General features: G+C 45.7%; 2 protein-coding genes across 7 annotated transcripts; one reads left to right on the forward strand and one right to left on the reverse strand.

Moving 5' to 3' along the window:
- Positions 1-742: 742 nt before the first annotated feature.
- LOC119198760 (xin actin-binding repeat-containing protein 1) lies at positions 743-13172 on the forward strand. Of its 6 annotated transcripts, XM_062559247.1 has the most exons (11): positions 1073-2265; positions 2491-2646; positions 2763-2850; positions 2943-3281; positions 3418-3496; positions 4964-5109; positions 5573-5620; positions 5973-6497; positions 10813-10943; positions 11546-11727; positions 11815-13172. In XM_062559247.1, exons 2-10 carry the CDS (start codon positions 2519-2521, stop codon positions 11709-11711), a joined length of 1650 nt encoding a protein of 549 aa, XP_062415231.1. In that variant the 5' UTR covers positions 1073-2265; positions 2491-2518; the 3' UTR covers positions 11712-11727; positions 11815-13172. The 6 variants fall into 6 exon arrangements, 5 of the variants coding, with proteins under 5 accessions (XP_062415228.1, XP_062415231.1, XP_037312136.1 ...); XR_009942754.1 differs by lacking the exons at positions 11546-11727; positions 11815-13172 and having other exon boundaries at positions 1069-2265; positions 5973-6126; positions 6339-6497; positions 10813-10937; XM_037456239.2 differs by lacking the exon at positions 5973-6497 and having other exon boundaries at positions 1965-2265.
- Positions 13117-15809, reverse strand: slc22a13b (solute carrier family 22 member 13b). Its single transcript, XM_037456238.2, has 10 exons — positions 15358-15809; positions 15120-15223; positions 14883-15037; positions 14492-14663; positions 14294-14414; positions 14113-14207; positions 13802-14016; positions 13615-13723; positions 13333-13527; positions 13117-13255 (listed from the first exon to the last, which is right to left on the reverse strand). Exons 1-10 carry the CDS (start codon positions 15730-15732, stop codon positions 13183-13185), a joined length of 1614 nt encoding a protein of 537 aa, XP_037312135.1. The 5' UTR covers positions 15733-15809; the 3' UTR covers positions 13117-13182.
- Between the last annotated feature and the right edge of the window lie 586 nt (positions 15810-16395).

Here is a 16395-nt window from a genome sequence, read left to right on the forward strand (position 1 = left end):
TTCATCTCCGCAGTGCCTTTGAGACAGAGACAGGAGACGGGGTTTGAAGGGAGGGGAGAGGTTTGTAGTCGGAGGAAGGCTGGAGCTCTCATTTTTGCCCCAGGGGTGTGTGCTGCTGCTGCTGCTGCTGCTGCTGCTCTCGTCTTTGTCTGAAGACTGATTAACAGAAAGGAGGACTAAAGACAGTGACTATGAGTTGTGTGTCCTGTATAAAGCTGCCATTGTCTCCAACCTTTACTGCATGCTGAAACCGAGGGAACCCCAGATGAAAGATATTATTACATTACATTACATGTCATTTAGTTGACGCTTCTATCCAAAGCGACTTACAATAAGTGCATTTCCACATAGAGATACAAACTCAGAAGTGTTCAAAGGTGCATTTGTATTTTCCCTCAATGTAAAAATACTACGTTTGGATGCATGTAGGTCACAGAAGTAAGATTAGTCATATGCATAGGTAAACATACCTCAAATTTGTAATATGAAAAACTGTATACAGCGGCGAGACGCTGCAGCAGAATGCAACATGTACTTAGAGGGCTGAGGAGGTAATGGGATGCAGGTGAGCACGTAGGCTAAGAAGGTCAGGTATCTCCAGTGGGAACAGGTGAGTAGATGGGCGGGGCGGTGGAATGACACTGAAGGCTGTTCTATATATATATATATATATATATATATATATATATATATATATATATATATATATATATATATATATATATATATATATATATATATATTTGTCAATGCAATGTAGTTTCTCCCAACCTTCATGATTTTACTGTAATAGAGATGTTTTACCACAAGGTGGCATTAATACCAACATCCCCTCTCCTCCTGTCTCTTGGCTGTCTCATAAATGCACCGTGATTATATGCTGCAGCACCAACCAGAAACCCCACAACCTAATTACAGCAATGACCTGAAAAAAAAAACCGAAATGCTGTGACGAGTGATGTGCAACTGGTTTGTTTTACATTCCCATTTTATTTTTACAAATATACTCCCTGGAAAGGCTTCATTACAGTACACAGTTGTTAGTTTATGCAGTTTTAGTGCAGCGTGTGTCAGGTGAGGGGTCAAAGGTGTGTGTTGGGGGGGGCTCAGCTGGTCTTTGAATTCCTCAGTGGAGATGAATTTCCACATGGCTTGTTTCCTCGCTGGCTGTCTGAGGCCACCGAACCGCAGCCAGATGAAGCCTAATTTAAGGACCGGGAGCCTTCAAAAGAAGCAGTAAACTGTAATTGTTTGTTGGCCATTTCAAAATGAGGTTACGGACTTAAAAGAGGGCAACATTAACCAAAGCCTCTCAGATCTTCGGGCTTTTGTGCACACTCCTGGAGAGATTCCATCTTTATTTCCATTATCAAAGATGTATTAGTAAAGCGCCACAGTTAACAAATTCACATAACAACAAAGGCTCTATCTATCGGGAACACAACAATATAACTGAGGATGTTATTGCACCCAGACTGCTGAACTGACTCAATAAATAGGGATGCTGTATAACAATAATCATGTGAACGTATGTATTCTAATGCTGCAGAAACAATGGTTCACCCTGCCTTCTCTTAAGTATGGTGGCAATCTTGGACCAATGGTGGTTTGTTAAGAAATATAAATTGTATTCAAATTTAGTGCACAGTTCCAATTCCAATGAGGACCCTTTTACAAAATATGAAAAAATATTTGGATGCTTTTGTTTAGAAATCTCCAGATAAAATAAGTTTGAACTGTAAATCCCGTCTTATGATCGGTGTTTTAGTGCACGGTACACTCGTCACATGCTCCTATATTGCACTGTCAGTTTGTAAATCTGTAACTTGAGAATACGTGTTAATCATTGATTTCACTCTCAAACAAGCCCACACAGAACGCTATCAAGGCAAAACAGCTGCATCCTATCAACATTTTCCTGTTTCCCATATTGTCAGTGTTCACCCCCTTCTGCTGTGATTACGCAACTTCCCCTCAAGACCGATAAAGGTTTTTTCACATCTTAATGGGTGGCGTGTTGCATCCGAGCTTCGTTTGACCATCGAGGATTCTCCATGAAACCCACGATAGTGATGAAAGAGGCTAGGCTAGGCTGTTGATTGCTACTCTTCACACATTCATAAACCACTTTACACCGTCCTGAGGTAATGAGGAAAAGAAAAAGGACTTTGCTCCCCGGCGTTCCACGCCGCGCGCCCGTCCCCGTGATGCTGAGGAAGTGTCACGGATTCTCCCAGAAGACGGACGCTCAGCGAGCTCCTCCAGGTAACCCCCCTCCACTCTGAACCTCGACTTCACCAAACATTCGCTTAAGTTTGGCGGTTACACTCTTACGCGATGATGTCCTGTTTTTGCCCTCAGAATCGTACGGGCTCGGCATGTTTAAACCTGCCTTTTGGACAACTCCGTGTGGAAATGTTTAACCTTAAGAGTAGATGAAGGGATCTCTTGTCTACAATCTAACATTAGTGTTAAACTGAATTCAAATAGGAGAGATACTGTGACGTGGTGGGTCACCATGGACTGGAAGAGTAACCTGAGACGCTCCCAGTCGCTCAGCGCGGGCCCCTCGTTCTTCGACCGGCTCGCCCGCCCAGAGGCGGCTCCGCGGGACAAGATCACGTCCGTGTCCCAGCTGGTTGCCAGGTGACAGGAACCTCGTCTTCTGTGACAGCTAATGCACACGCAGTCCTGTCCACAAAGCATCCGAACGGTGTCTGTCTGACTGTTAGTCGGTCATATGTTGGGTTTTTGTTTGAAAGGTATCAAACTACAGAGAAAGAAGGCACCTCTACTCAAGACGCCTCTGTGAATGATGGTAACGCAAACCCCAAGCAGGTCCTTAAAGAGGTGAGATGGGACTCAAGGCATCCTCCGTTTTTTTTTGTGGGGGGGAAATAATGAATTCAATTACGCATGTTTATCTTGTGCGTCACTGTCAGCCTGCTCCATACCTTCCGGAGAGTAAAGAGACTCGTCTGGAGTCTCTGATGAAGAGAAACGACATGAGGGAACGGGACAAAAGCCGTCTGACCCGCAGTAAGTCCATGGGGAGCCTTCGGAGCAGCGCTGGCTCCATCGGGCCCCTGAAGGCTCTGTTTGAGGCGAAGGCGGCCACACAGAACAAGCTCAGGGATGTGAGCCCCTCGTCACCAAACGGGGCGGCAGATGCCACGCCAGCAGAGAAGGGGGAGGCCAAAGAGGGGAAGAGCTCCGCTGAGGTTGAAGCCGCCAAAACATACGCAAAGGATCACGTGACTCGACGGGCACAATCATTACAGGTATGGTTTATGGACATGTCTGTTGTGCAACTTCAAGCGTGCTACTTCCTGAAAATAGAATTAAGACGTACTAATGTCCCGTACAAAGAGATCAGGCTACGCAGTGGCATTGACGGTTCATTATTTCTCTCTCTAGGTGGCGAAACCGAGACGAGTGGAGAGGAGAAAAACAATAGGGGGCATTGATTTTGAAACAATCGCTGCCTCTCAAGCCGGTGAGTGCCAGTCAAAGTTCACAAAAAGGGCTCTGTGTCGAACCGCTGATCCCGACCACTGTGTCCTCCAACCAGTGAAGCATTGGTGAGGCCACTGAGGCTGCTCGCCACTGAGAAAAGAACACGACGGAAACAAATGATTAAAAGTCCAGTCGTGAATTACATTCCTTGAAAATGAACTCAACACATTCCTAGCAGAAAGAAGCATGTGATCCAACCAAGACATGCGTCCCCGGTCAGGGAACTGTAGCCCTGGTAAAGACTTCCTGGATCGCCGTCTTGGAGTCCCGTGACTCAAGTCGGAGCTGCGGACGGCATGAATGAAAAGGGTGGAGCGGTGGAATGGAGATGAATACCAGCACGGTGACTGCGCGAGGAGCAGTGATTGACTACACCTGGTGTGGGCATAGTAGGCCACTCCAGAACAAGACAGAAATAGTCCCGAATAAGTGCAGGAGGGTGAAAGGGTCGGCTGTCAGTGGGGCAGGACTGAGGCAGAGAGAGAGGCAGAGAGGCAGAGGTTCCACTATCAGACCAACAGGAAATCAGACCTAGCGTTCACAGAGCTTCAAAGGAAATAAGAAGACAGGCAGGTCAGAAGGGAGCTGTCCATTTTCTGTGAGTAGAGATTTGTATTTTCATCGTATGGTCTGTGTCTTTATCTGCCAATATCCCAGAGGGAATCCAACCCGCATGTTAAATGGCTTCTGTATGCTCCTGAATACGTGTGTACTCATATACATTTATATATATATATATATATATATATATATATATATATATATATATATATATATATATATAGAGAGAGAGAGAGAGAGAGAGAGAGAGAGAGAGAGAGAGAGAGAGAGAGAGAGAGAGAGAGAGAGAGAGAGAGTAATGTATTGCCAATGATGGATAGTTTGTGCAGTAAATCCGGCTGTTGAGACTTTTTAGGTTGACCTAAATGGAGCAGTCCAACTCCTCCAAATCCAACATAGCTAGTCAGGTGTTTGCTCGGGGTTGACAGCTGATTGTGTCTTTATATCAACAATTGCAAGGTGTGTGTGTTTACTTTGCTCTTCTGTGCTTAGTCAACTGTGGCGGCAGTGACTTGGCTGGTTCGGTTCGGTTTGACCGTCTGTATTTGTGTCAGTGGAGTCCGGTGTCCGTGCCGCTCCACCACGCGTGTTACATTTATAACTCGACCACATGGCAGCTGTCACGTATCGGCTTTGAAAGTGTTATTACGGGTGACCCTTAAAATTGCCATCTGTTTACACACAGTTTGGTGACATGGATGCGAACATGGAAGTCATTCATTTAAAAAAGAGCCACTTGTTTTAATTCTGTTTGAATTTGACATGATTTAGTTTTAATTTCTGAAAATAAAACTGTATTTTGACCATCTGCTTATTTAAAACTTGTGTGCTACAGTAACATAGATAGATTTTCTTATTGACACTGCTGTGTGTGATGTGTCTGCAGAGGAAAAGAGGAGGTCAATTGCAGATTTCAAAGACGGCTCCTTCAACCCAACCAAGGAGAAACTGTGTGTCTCGGTCAAAGCTATGTCCGCTCTGTACCTGTCAAAGGTCGCCCCTCAGGACTCAACACGCAGCCTTCTGGGACCGGTAAACATCTGCCCGCTCGTCTTACAAGAGATACAGCGAAAAACACACGCACATACCAACGATGCAATCAAGTACATTTTTATCTATGCATTAATTCATCAGATTTTGTTCTTTAAAGTTGAGATGGCAACGCCCCTACGTTTATTTAGGTATAAAAGTTGCTTCCCCGCACGGTGAGGCATGCAGCTTAATAATTAAACCCTTGCGTGGGATTGTTACTCTTTATCTGCCAATATCCCAAACCCAGGTACTGCCTCTGTGTCAGGTATCGTCTTTATGGGCTAAATGTTTTAAATCATCATGACCAATCAGAAGTGTATTCAACAAAGCCTGTGGATAAAGTAGGTTTATAGCTGTCATATAATACGTAACACTAAAAGGTATCGTATAATGATAAAAATATTCAAAGGGCATTACTTGTGTCAGGAAAACCCAACCTGACATTGGCCTTGTTTCTGTGCAGGCACAAGTGCAGTCAGCTGAATCCGGGAAAAGAATCAAGGCAACGAAGGTAATTAGAAGTTCACAGTGTGCTTTTTAATTTGCATTGTCACGAAAATAACTTCCACACTATTATATAACTCAAAAACCAAATGCTTGCTTTTTCTGAGTTGCAAGAAACAGACACCAGACGTCTTCTGCTCAACGTTTTAATTGGTTTATCATGCATCTGCTGGTTGCCCTGGAGCTCAGCTAACCCACTGTCGCCTGGCATGTGACGAGCGCATCCAGTGGCATGATCCGGAAGGTATCGCTCTGGTTGCCGGAAGCATGTTGACACACCCCTGTGCATGATTTCCACCGGATACCTAATTTCTGTTGCAAAAGACTCAATTATGAGAATGTTAATCTGCTCTTCTAAGATGGCCGAAGAATCCCAACCAAAGGAAGGTGACCTCCCTGCAACTCCTTCATCCAGTCAGAAGCCAGGACCAGTAGACACCTCGGAAGCACATACCCAACCGCCCGCGTCATCCCAGCTTTCCAAACAAAGGCTGCACCAACAGCGGCAGAAATGTGAGCTGAGAAGGCTGCTGAAGCACACCCACCCAGAGCTGAGGATGTTAGATGCAGCTGTGGACGAGGAGCTCGCTGAGGTTTTGAGCTGGGAGACCGGGGCGGCAGCTGCTGAAACTGGATACGAGGGAGAGGTCCTTTCAAGATGCTTGATATTTGAGAACTCTGCCCCGAGTAACAAAGTGTATCCTTACGCCCCCATGATGCACAAGGTGGTGGGAAAAGTGGAAAGACGCGATGTCAGTAAAACATCAGCTGTTTTCGAGGAGCAGGAAGAGAGGCCACGTGATGGCGGTGATGAAGGGCTCGTGGAGGATGACACAAGGCTCGGGTCTAGTCCAGATCCTAAAAAAGATGTTGCTGAGGACATGGTAAGAATAGATGTTCAGGCCACCAAAAAAATATTTGAGAGTCAATATGTGGACATGTCCACCCTAAGTCCAGATAATAAGTTCCAGGGAAAAGTTTCTATTTCTGGGGATGAGACAGGAGCAGTCCAAAAACAAACACAGGAGTTTGAATTGTGTAACATCTTTAACGAACATAACAAAAACAATGTGCGTTCCAAATGTCTGGATTTGACAAATCCACCCAATAAACCGGGCCCATGTGTCCATATGGTTGGTCTAGACTGTGACCCCGAGGTTTCTAATAGTGAAACAGTGTTTGAGAATGAGCCTACAAGCCTTTTGGATCCAGAAGAACTCGAGGAAAAAATCAAAACAAGTGCAGCTCTTCTCCAGAACAACCCGTTTATCCCAACAAACATAGAAAGAGAGCATCCTCTTATGCATACGTCCAAATCACAAAGCCCAGCGGGAGACAGTGGGGCAGCTCAGGACTATCCGATAACTAATGTCAAGGACAGAACCCACTTGTTTGAATCAATGCCATTTGACAAAATCGGACACCAGAGCAAGGACGACATTGAGACGATGGTGGAGAACATCAAAGAAACACTTCATACCCTGTACCATGGCAATTGCATACATTCCGATGGCTCAATCATTGAGGTATATGAGACAATGATAGCTAAAAAGGCCAAATTCACACTATCACAGGGTGGGCCCGAGATCGGATATGACGAGGTGGCTGAAGGTGGTGCACAAAACTTCATGCTCCAGTTGCTTCCACGTGCAAACCTAAAGCCCCACATCACGTACATAAAGGAAGCTAGCGAAGGAAGCATGGTGGCCACAGTAGTGAGTGTGCCCGTACACCGGCATCACTCCACCGCCAACCAAGACACAGAGTTCAAAACAGCCAATGTGGTTCAGCTCGTTGAGGACATTCTCAATCAAGATAACTCTCTGCAGAAAGGAATCGTCATGCAGGAGGATGGGGACAGGTGTCCCGAAGTCATTGTTTACTCCCTCTACAATTATTTTGATAAGGAAGATGTGAAAACGTATTGTCCTCCACACGGTGCAGAGTATGATGAACCAGAGCCCGAAAGAGAGGAAGTGAGAAACACAGAAAATAAAGAACTAAGAAAGGGGCTCATTAAATCAACCATAAGCTGCCTTCTAGAAACTCCCCAAGATCAAACGTATCATGAATCCATACGGCCGGAAATCACAGTAAAGGGGAATGTAAAACTCTTTAAGGGTTGTATTGAAAAAGGAGATTTGGAGTATTTGAAAGCTCTTCAGGCCGAGCCAACCGAACAAGAACAAGAACTCCCTCCAAACCAAACTGTTTCTGGTGAAGTAATAGAGCTTCATCATGAACGGGGAGGTGATCAAGCAGAGGAGAATTCAGAGTGGGTCCCAGTGGATATCAAGAGGCTGAGAAACATATTCTCTGGAGATCAAAGACCAACCCGACCAAAGCAAAATGCATGGGAAAGCCGTACCCAATCTGCCGCAGACTGCATTCACGGAGAAGTAAAGAATAGCTTTGGACAGTGTGATGGCAAAACACAAGAAGAAGCACCAAAGGGATCGTATGGTCTGGAGACACAGGACGATGGCGGGGTACACCGGGCCGACCCTGGTGTGGTAGACGACAAGGACGACATTTCAAACCTCCAAACTGCGACACTTGGCCTCCAGCATGAAACAATTGAGGCCAAATCAGATTTAAAACAAACGGAACCAACATGGAAAAAACTCCCGTCAACCTCCGATGTTACCTCAGAACATAAATCCGACAACCAACATGAGAACACGGAGAGAGACACTAATTCTGAAGAAAAAGGAACTACTGAGACACGGAGCAAAGTGGGTCAAAAAGGCGCAGAAGTGGTCCATAAACAACCCAAAGCTGCTACGGCGTCTGTACACAGTCCAGAGACCCCTGCTGCACAGCAAGGGGACGAGGAGGTTGATTTTCAGGGTAAACTTCAAGCAGCTTTGGATTCCCTGGAGAAATCCAACATCAATGTCAGCAGAGGAGATTTCAGAGCAGCGATGATTTACAGAAACACGTCCAGACCTCAGAAAGAAAGATCAGAAAATGTGGGTGCAGCGTCTGTGGAAAAGCCTCCTCAGGAGGAGGTTTGCCGTGCGACAGAACCTAAATCAAGTCAAGCACCGTTGAGACAACAGTTCTCGGGGGAACAAGTGTCCGCGGCCAACGCGCAGCCCCCAAGACAAAGTGAAAAGCTAAATAGACCGGCTGCAAGTGCCGTCGCTGACGAAAGCAGACGCCCCGTTGGTCCAAAGCCTGCCGTCCCACCAAAGCCGGAGCACTTGAAAGCAAAGCAAAGAGACGCTCGACCAGCCAACGCGAAGAATCCAGAGGAAACCCGAACTAATCCCGTGAGACCCGAGGACACGGTTCCTCATCCACTGGCGATGACATCCGCGTCGCATCGAGACGAAGATAAGCCAAGCTTGTTCAAAACGAACGCTGGTGCAGACTCGGGGCCCTTGTTGGCGGATCATCAAAGAAACAGACTTTTTGACGAAGCTATGCATAAATCTGAGGAAATTGAAGCCTGTGGTTCAGTTGTTATCTTAGTGAGTGATAATGATAATCAGAACATTGAGCTACAGCAGGAGATAAATGTTAAAGCAGAAGAGAAAAGCCCCCAGGACTTCCCGCCAAAAGAAGACACAAATGAAACAGATGAAAGCCATGTCGATTTTAATGCAGCATGTAAGAAATTTGGAGGTAAAATGGAATTGTCAGCAAAGATTGCTCCTGTAAAGCACAAAAGAGTTCAAATTGCTCAGCTTGACAACACAACCCCCCAAAATACCCCTGGGAACAACTCATTTCTTGCATATGTGGGTGAGGAACCTCGACACACTCTGAGTGGTCCATCCGGCAATGACCCCAAAACCTTTAGACAACCCTCTGACAGCAAAGAAGGAAAGAAAATGATGCAAGTAAGCAAAGTTGAAATGAGGGAAAAGAAAGTGAGAAGGGAGACGGAGGACGAACGCCGCCAGCGGCTGTCTGTTCACATGGACGAAATCATGCGAGGGAACGCCACCGCCGCCATGGAAATTGTCGACAACCTGCGGAAGCAGGAGGAGCTGCACAGCCTCCTCAGTCGGGTGGAAGAAATCGAACGGGACACCAGCGACGTGGACGTCAGGTCTCTGAGGGGAGTCTTTGAGAACGTTCCCGACTGGGTTGTCAACAGCAACAACAACGACCCAACAAAGGCAGACGTGGAGGAGCAAGGAGGGCGGGGGCCATTGGAGAAACACAGTCCCGAAAGCAGGTCTTCAATGGCGCATGTTTTTGGAGATCTCGAGCGAGCCAGTGAGGAAGTCATGACTCTAAAAAAACAGACTTTAGCCAGGCTGGCGGACGTAGAGGAAGCGATAAGGAAGGCTCTTTATTCGGTGTCCACCTTGAAATCGGACTCGGATATCGCCGGCTTGTCGTGCCTGTTCAAGGAGTCTCTAAGCGACCAGCGAGGAGGCCCGCCCACCGGCAGCCTCGGCAAAATCAGCATCGGGTCGAGCAGAGTAAAACCCCCGCGGACGCGCGGGAGCGCCGCGGCGCCCGTTAGCCCGGCGGCAAAGCAACGAGCAAGCCCCCCATCGTCCCCCGCCTTCATCTCCATCCAGTCGGCTGCCAGGAAGGCCGACAAGTCAGAGCCGCTCCCGCCGGAGACCCCGATCGGCCCGAAAGCAGAGGAGAAATTTCGGACGACTAAAACCCTGACGTGCAACAGTCCTGCTCAAAACAGAAGAAGGGAGGAGCCCCCTAAAGGAGATCAAATGAAATGCCTTTCCGCCCCCAAAAGAGAGCTCAGCGTACTCGAGGTGTGGACCGACCGCGAGGGAAACAGTATTTTGGGCACCAAAACCGTCCCAGAGGACTACGAGAGGAATGGTCATTTGGAAAAGGGGTTTTATTCTTCCAAAACTTCCAATTTTGTGGCCGGTCGACCGGAGGATCCAACGTCGGCGGGTCAGGCAGCGGTCGGTCCAGTTTGTCACCAGATCACCGAGCTGCCAATCAATCAGACACCTTGAACCACTGTGAGCAAAGGGTTCTCATACGTTGTCCGACAAAGTTGTTATGTACATAATTTACTTTGCAAATGTATAAGGTTTGTTATGATCGCCTGTTCATTTCTTCTTACTTTTGAGGGTTTATTTGTTGTTTAGGTTCTTTAAAACTGTTTTGTGTTTTTGAATTTCATTCTGCATCACTGTTTGTTGATGCTTATTATACTGTTTCTGATTTTAACCAAGCATGGTCTCATTTCTGTGTATTCAGTTTCAACCAGCCTGTCCTGAGATGTGTGCAGGCTGTTTGAAGAAGGTTTATCCGATGGAAAAAATTACTGCGGACAAATACATTTTTCATCAAAGTTGCTTTTGTTGTAAACAGTGCAAGAACAAATTAAGGTGAGACATTGAAATGTTTTACAGAAAAATCACCAGCAAAATTGATCAAAAATTACCAGCATCAATTTCTTGTCTGTGTCAAAATTAATGAATTAAAATAATCTCTTAAATGTGATTTTATATCCAGGCCAATGACTACAATAAATTAAATGGTTGCCAAATATATTTAAAATCTATGAATGATTCATTGATTGATTAATTCATTGAAAAAAACAAAAAACTGTGATTTGTCAAACTCACCTATGTGTTTTTTGCGTCTCTTTTAGCAAATATTTTGATTTTATTTAGCAGTATAAAATGTTTTTTACAGATTAAAAGTTTAATTGGGAGCACTTATTCTCTCACAGATAACCAGAAGTCAAAAGAAACTAAAGTTAAATATACATTTTCACCGACCTTTTGACTCTTCAAACACAAGTATAAGTTGTATGTTGGCAAATTGCTGCATTGCAGTGAAGAAATGTAAATGCTGGAACTGAAGTCATTAGTCCTGACAGAAAATGTCAACTGGTTAAGAGGCTCAGAGCTATGCAACCATTACAGCAGGATGATTTACAAAATGCAACATTGAACTGTGTGCCTGACATTGTGCTCATTTGTAGCCTGCACAATTACGCGCCGTTGTATGGAGAATTCTACTGCATATTTCACTACCAACAACTGTTCAGAAGAAAAGGGAATTACGACGAGGGCTTCGGACGCGCTCAACACAAGAACCGATGGCTCCTCGGGAACGTCGCTGACTTGGCGATCGAGTCTGAGGCGTGAAAACCCAGAAACCACCGTGAGTACCGGCAGGCCACGGACCGAGCGCCCATGAACACCGAGCCCCGCATGTCAAACGCTGTGTTCTGTTGTCTTCTGTCCTCAGCCGACTGGGTGGGGACTGCATGAGGGCACCGTGCGACGGCTCTCCAAACCTCTCACGTTCACGTACCGGCAATGAACCCACAAACCAACAATGGCTTAATCATACAGTCCGTTGTGTTAAATCACCTTCGGCTTTGTCTTTTTTTAGTTCAGTTGACAACAACAACAAATTGTAGTAAACATTTTTTGTGTAATTCAAAGGGCTTTGAGAATGTTAACCGGGAAAAAAGAAAATAATCACAAAAATCACCTGTTCACTTGATTCCTATTTATCATCATTTATCTCAATGCTAATGTACTTTATTCCAACAGGCGCATTTCTACCCGTCATGTTGATAGTGTGGTCTGAACATTTCAAACTGAGCCTGTGGACCTGACGCTTTGATCAAATTCAATAAAATGACTACATTCTGCATAAATGTACAAAGAAATGGAATCATAGTGGGTGTAAATCTACTCATTTCATAACCTTCAGTTATAAAATATGATTACAAATTATGAAACGAAAATAACATTTCTCAATAAAAAAATGAAATATATCTTTGATGGTAGAGTCTATTTCACCTGCCGCATGTTAATAAATATATGTATTTTGACACATATTGCAAGAAAGGATACAGGCACATCAGAGTCAAAAATATAATTCCCAGTGGGCCCCGAGAGAAGGCCCTCATTGATTTCAAACCCCCGGATTGATCAAATATATTCGCTGAGCCTTAGAAGAAGCAATAAATCTCATCTTGCTAAATCATCTTTACCCGAACACACCAACGCGTGACATGCAGCGGCCTTTGGACTCGTTTTCCTATATACGGAAAAACAGTGTTGCAAAACTTTAAACAATAAATGCAGCAACTAGGAGAGTGCAGTCGGGGCTGTAAACAGATGTTACATTAAACAAGAAGCTAACGCACCCACTTCATACAATGGTGAGCAGCGGTGGAGAAGTACTCTGCCATGTTTGTACTGGTAGTTTGTGCCTATTGCGTAACAGCAGCTGGGGGGCGACAACACACTCATTTCTTTAAACATTAAAGAAAAATTGATACCACAACGATTCACGGTTCATCTCTAGAGTCCCGTTGCGATCGAAATACGCTCTGAGAGCATTGAATTAATTCAGGACAGAAAACCCAAACAAAATAAATGTATTAGCAAACACACATGCATTATTTAATATATAAATACAAATCCCAGATATAAAACAGTCCATATCTTTTTCAGTAGTAAATCATTTGTTCACAGATTGTAACAATAAAAAATAAAATCATATCTAATAAGGTCAACATGATTCAATTGCTTTCTGCATTCTGATAAAATCAAGCAATTTATTTCTGAAAATAAAAGAGAGAAAACACATCCATATTGTTTACATTTTCGTGCTCTTTCCGGATTCTTCGTCTTTATTAAAGGGTCGCATCTGAGGCTCATTCTCAGGTTTTCTGTAATAAATGACATAAAGATCATCACATTCTGCCCTTTCCTTTCCACTCTGTTGTCAAAGAGTTCACCGACTCACCGTGTTTCGGCGTGGTCCTGCAGCTCGACGTTGAGCGTTTCCGGCAGCAGCAAACACAGACCTCCAGCGGCAACGGGGACGACGCCGTAAATCACCATGGGGACGGTGAAGTGGTAGACGCCCAGCAGCCGGATCAGCGGAGCCAAGATTCCCGCCACGCGAGCGCACATGGAGTTTAGGCCCACGCCGTTCTGCCTGCCGCCGCGCACCGTGCACCCCGTTAGCGTCATCGTAGCATTTCACATGTCACCGTTGTACCTTCCCCGGGAGACTATGGCTTACCTCAGAGTGGTGGGGTACAGTTCTGCCGTATAAACATAGACTATGGAGAAACTGGCAGTGGCGGCAAACTTTCCGAGTACAGCGATGATGGTGACCATCGCGGGAAGGTCTGACGGACAAATGGTGATTCAGACAAAATGACATCGGGCAAAATGGCGAAGCTGCTGTTCATCATTCGACAATTTACCTTCTGGAATAACAAGTATCCCGAGACAAGCGGCACCTCCGAAACACAGGACCCCAGCGAGACATTTCTTCCTCCCGAAGTGCTGGATGAGGGGCAAGCTGCCCACGCGGGCGGGTAACTCCACTAAGCCAAAGACGAACTGCGTCAGGTAGATGTCCAGGCCAAAGTTTCCCACGTTCAGACTCAGTCCATAGTACATCAGACTTGTTCCAAACCTATTAAAAGAATGAGAGATATCTCAACTTGATGTCGGAGCCATGTGGGCCAAGCTGAAGACGTGGCAGCAGGTTGTGGTTTGAATGAATACTCACCACACGTAGCTCATAATGAGTGCACGTTTTCTCAGATATGATATCCTGAAGATGTCCAACATGCTTCCCTTTTTGGATGGACTTTCATTGTCCAGCTAAACAAACAGGGATCCATTTTACATTTGATCTAAGTGTTTTTTTTTTTAATCTTCAGAGATTTATTGTGTTTGATTCAACTCACCCGGTCCAGCAGATCTTCCGGGACCTTCCGTCCGTTCACCTTAGCGGCCAGCCGGACCTCCTTCACGGCTTCCTCCATCCGGCCCTGGGTGATGAGCCAGCGGGCTGACTCTGGAAGAATCCTGATGGACATTTACTGGTTTTATTATAAGTTTCGGATCCAAAACATTACATCCACGCGGTCCAACAGGACGCTGACCAGTAAAAGATTCCCAGGACAACGACGAGAGGGCTGAAGAGCACCAGCTGCAGGATCCTCCAGTTTGGGATCAGATAGGCGAGGCCAGACAGCAGCATGAGGCCGAGGGGGAAAGTAGAGTGGCAGATGATGGTGCACAAGGCGAACTTGGAGGAAGCACTCCACTCCCCACCTTCAAAGATTTTAAAGTTTGACAAGTTCTACTGTAATGTTTGACATCATTATTAAAGACGTTAAATGCACAGTACTGCATTAAGTTAACTTTAGAAAAAACAACTCCCTTTGCAAATGCAGTGTCAATCTAATCTATACCTTATTTGATCATATCTATAAGTGCTATTTGTCATCCTCTAGACTTCCTAAAGAAGACATGAAGACAGGTTTTACATACCTATGACAAATACGTTAATGAGGATGCCTGAAATGGAGAAGCCACCTAGAAATTTGAGAGCAATATAAACATAGATGTTGGGTGAGAAACCAGCACCGACACCAAACACCAGTAAGAGGAGGAGTGAAAGCAGGACCACAAAGCGTCGACCGAACCTACGGACAGAATAAAAACGTTTCAGCCTTCAAATCCTCCAAATTCTATCGCTGGCCAAATGAGTCAAAAGTCAAAAGCAACCTGTCAGCCACCTGCCCCAGAACCAGCGCCCCGATCAGAAGGCCGGCCATGTAGATGGACTGTGACGCCTCGACCAAACTGCTTCTGTCACACACCAGGTTGAACTGACGAGAGGAAGATGAGAGGAGGGTCCAAAACACTTTTTGAAACGTTAAATTACTGAAAATGACAGTTTTTTTAAATTGAATTTTTAACAGGTGTTGCTTTCTGTTGGTGAATAAAAACAACCGTCCCTCACCTCTGTCACAATGCTGGAGGCCCCTTCGGGGACCAAAAAATCAGAACCATTTATGCATCCAGTTGTAGTGTTAATCCCGTACGCCTCAATTATCTCCAAGTCCAAATCCACAGGCGAGAACATGGCACAGCTTTCATAGGCGCCGGCATCGTTCACGGGGATGGTGAGGTTCTTCCGGGCCTCGTCCGTCAGGTTGGGCCCGCGCTCCAGGATCCAGTCGGTGTTGCAGTGATGCGGGAAGCTCAGGCCCGTGAACACCTGGCCGATCACGTCGAACGCTGTGAACAGGCTGGGGATGCACAGCGCCGCCACCAAGCGCTTCTGGAACAAACCGAACTCCCCGATCTCCTTCAGGATCTGCGCGAAGTTGCTCATGTTGGCGTGCGGGTGTTCCAGGAGTGCAGCGTGGGACAGAGAGAGGTCCGGCTTCAAGCACCCCCCCCCGCCCCCCACCCGTGCAGCAGACCGACCTGACTCTGATCCCGCGGGTTAATGTTTAAACTGACAATCACAGTGCTTTTTTTTTTTATGACCTCCCGTATGTTGCTGACAAACAGACTACCAAAGTGTCAAAATGTGACGTCAGGGTCTCTAATGCCGAAGTCCAGGTGTTATGCAGCTCATCTTCCTCGACACGCCGTACCTGCTCCATGAGCAAATGTGGAGCGCACAAAGGGGCTTTAAAGAGTCTCATCTGTTGCGTCTCCCAACCTCCGCCTTACGTTAGGCCTAAAGGGAATGTGGAGGAATACGAGAGACAGCAGGAACCCACTGACTGTCCATCGCTTTTACTTCAACTTAAAAAAAAAAAAAAAGTGCACTTCAGACCAACATATGGATTCAAAGAGTTGGTAAATAGCTCAAGGTCATGTGAAAACCCCGCTGAGCAAACACACGGGTTCTATTCCGTAAATAGCTTTGATTCAATGCGTTTCCCTTTTGCTGAGATCATGTTGTGCTCCCTCTTCAAGGACACATTTGTATCCAACTTACTGATAAGATTCTGTAAAAAGGGTTATAAAGTATCTCTAAGAAGAG

Source organism: Pungitius pungitius, chromosome 19 (genome assembly GCF_949316345.1).
Source record: "Pungitius pungitius chromosome 19, fPunPun2.1, whole genome shotgun sequence".
NCBI lineage: Eukaryota > Metazoa > Chordata > Actinopteri > Perciformes > Gasterosteidae > Pungitius > Pungitius pungitius.

Excerpts from the sequence above, each read along its gene's own strand:
- slc22a13b (XM_037456238.2), bottom strand. The coding sequence starts at position 15,732 with ATGAGCAACTTCGCGCAGATCCTGAAGGAGATCGGGGAGTTCGGTTTG. Across the intron at positions 15,224-15,357 it reads CCTCCAGCATTGTGACAGAG|TTCAACCTGGTGTGTGACAG; the intron begins GTGAGGGACGGT and ends TCCTCTCGTCAG. Across the intron at positions 13,256-13,332 it reads CAGGACCACGCCGAAACACG|AAAACCTGAGAATGAGCCTC; the intron begins GTGAGTCGGTGA and ends CATTTATTACAG.
- LOC119198760 (XM_062559244.1), top strand. The coding sequence starts at position 2,519 with ATGGACTGGAAGAGTAACCTGAGACGCTCCCAGTCGCTCAGCGCGGGC. Across the intron at positions 3,497-4,963 it reads AATCGCTGCCTCTCAAGCCG|AGGAAAAGAGGAGGTCAATT; the intron begins GTGAGTGCCAGT and ends ATGTGTCTGCAG. Across the intron at positions 5,110-5,572 it reads CACGCAGCCTTCTGGGACCG|GCACAAGTGCAGTCAGCTGA; the intron begins GTAAACATCTGC and ends GTTTCTGTGCAG.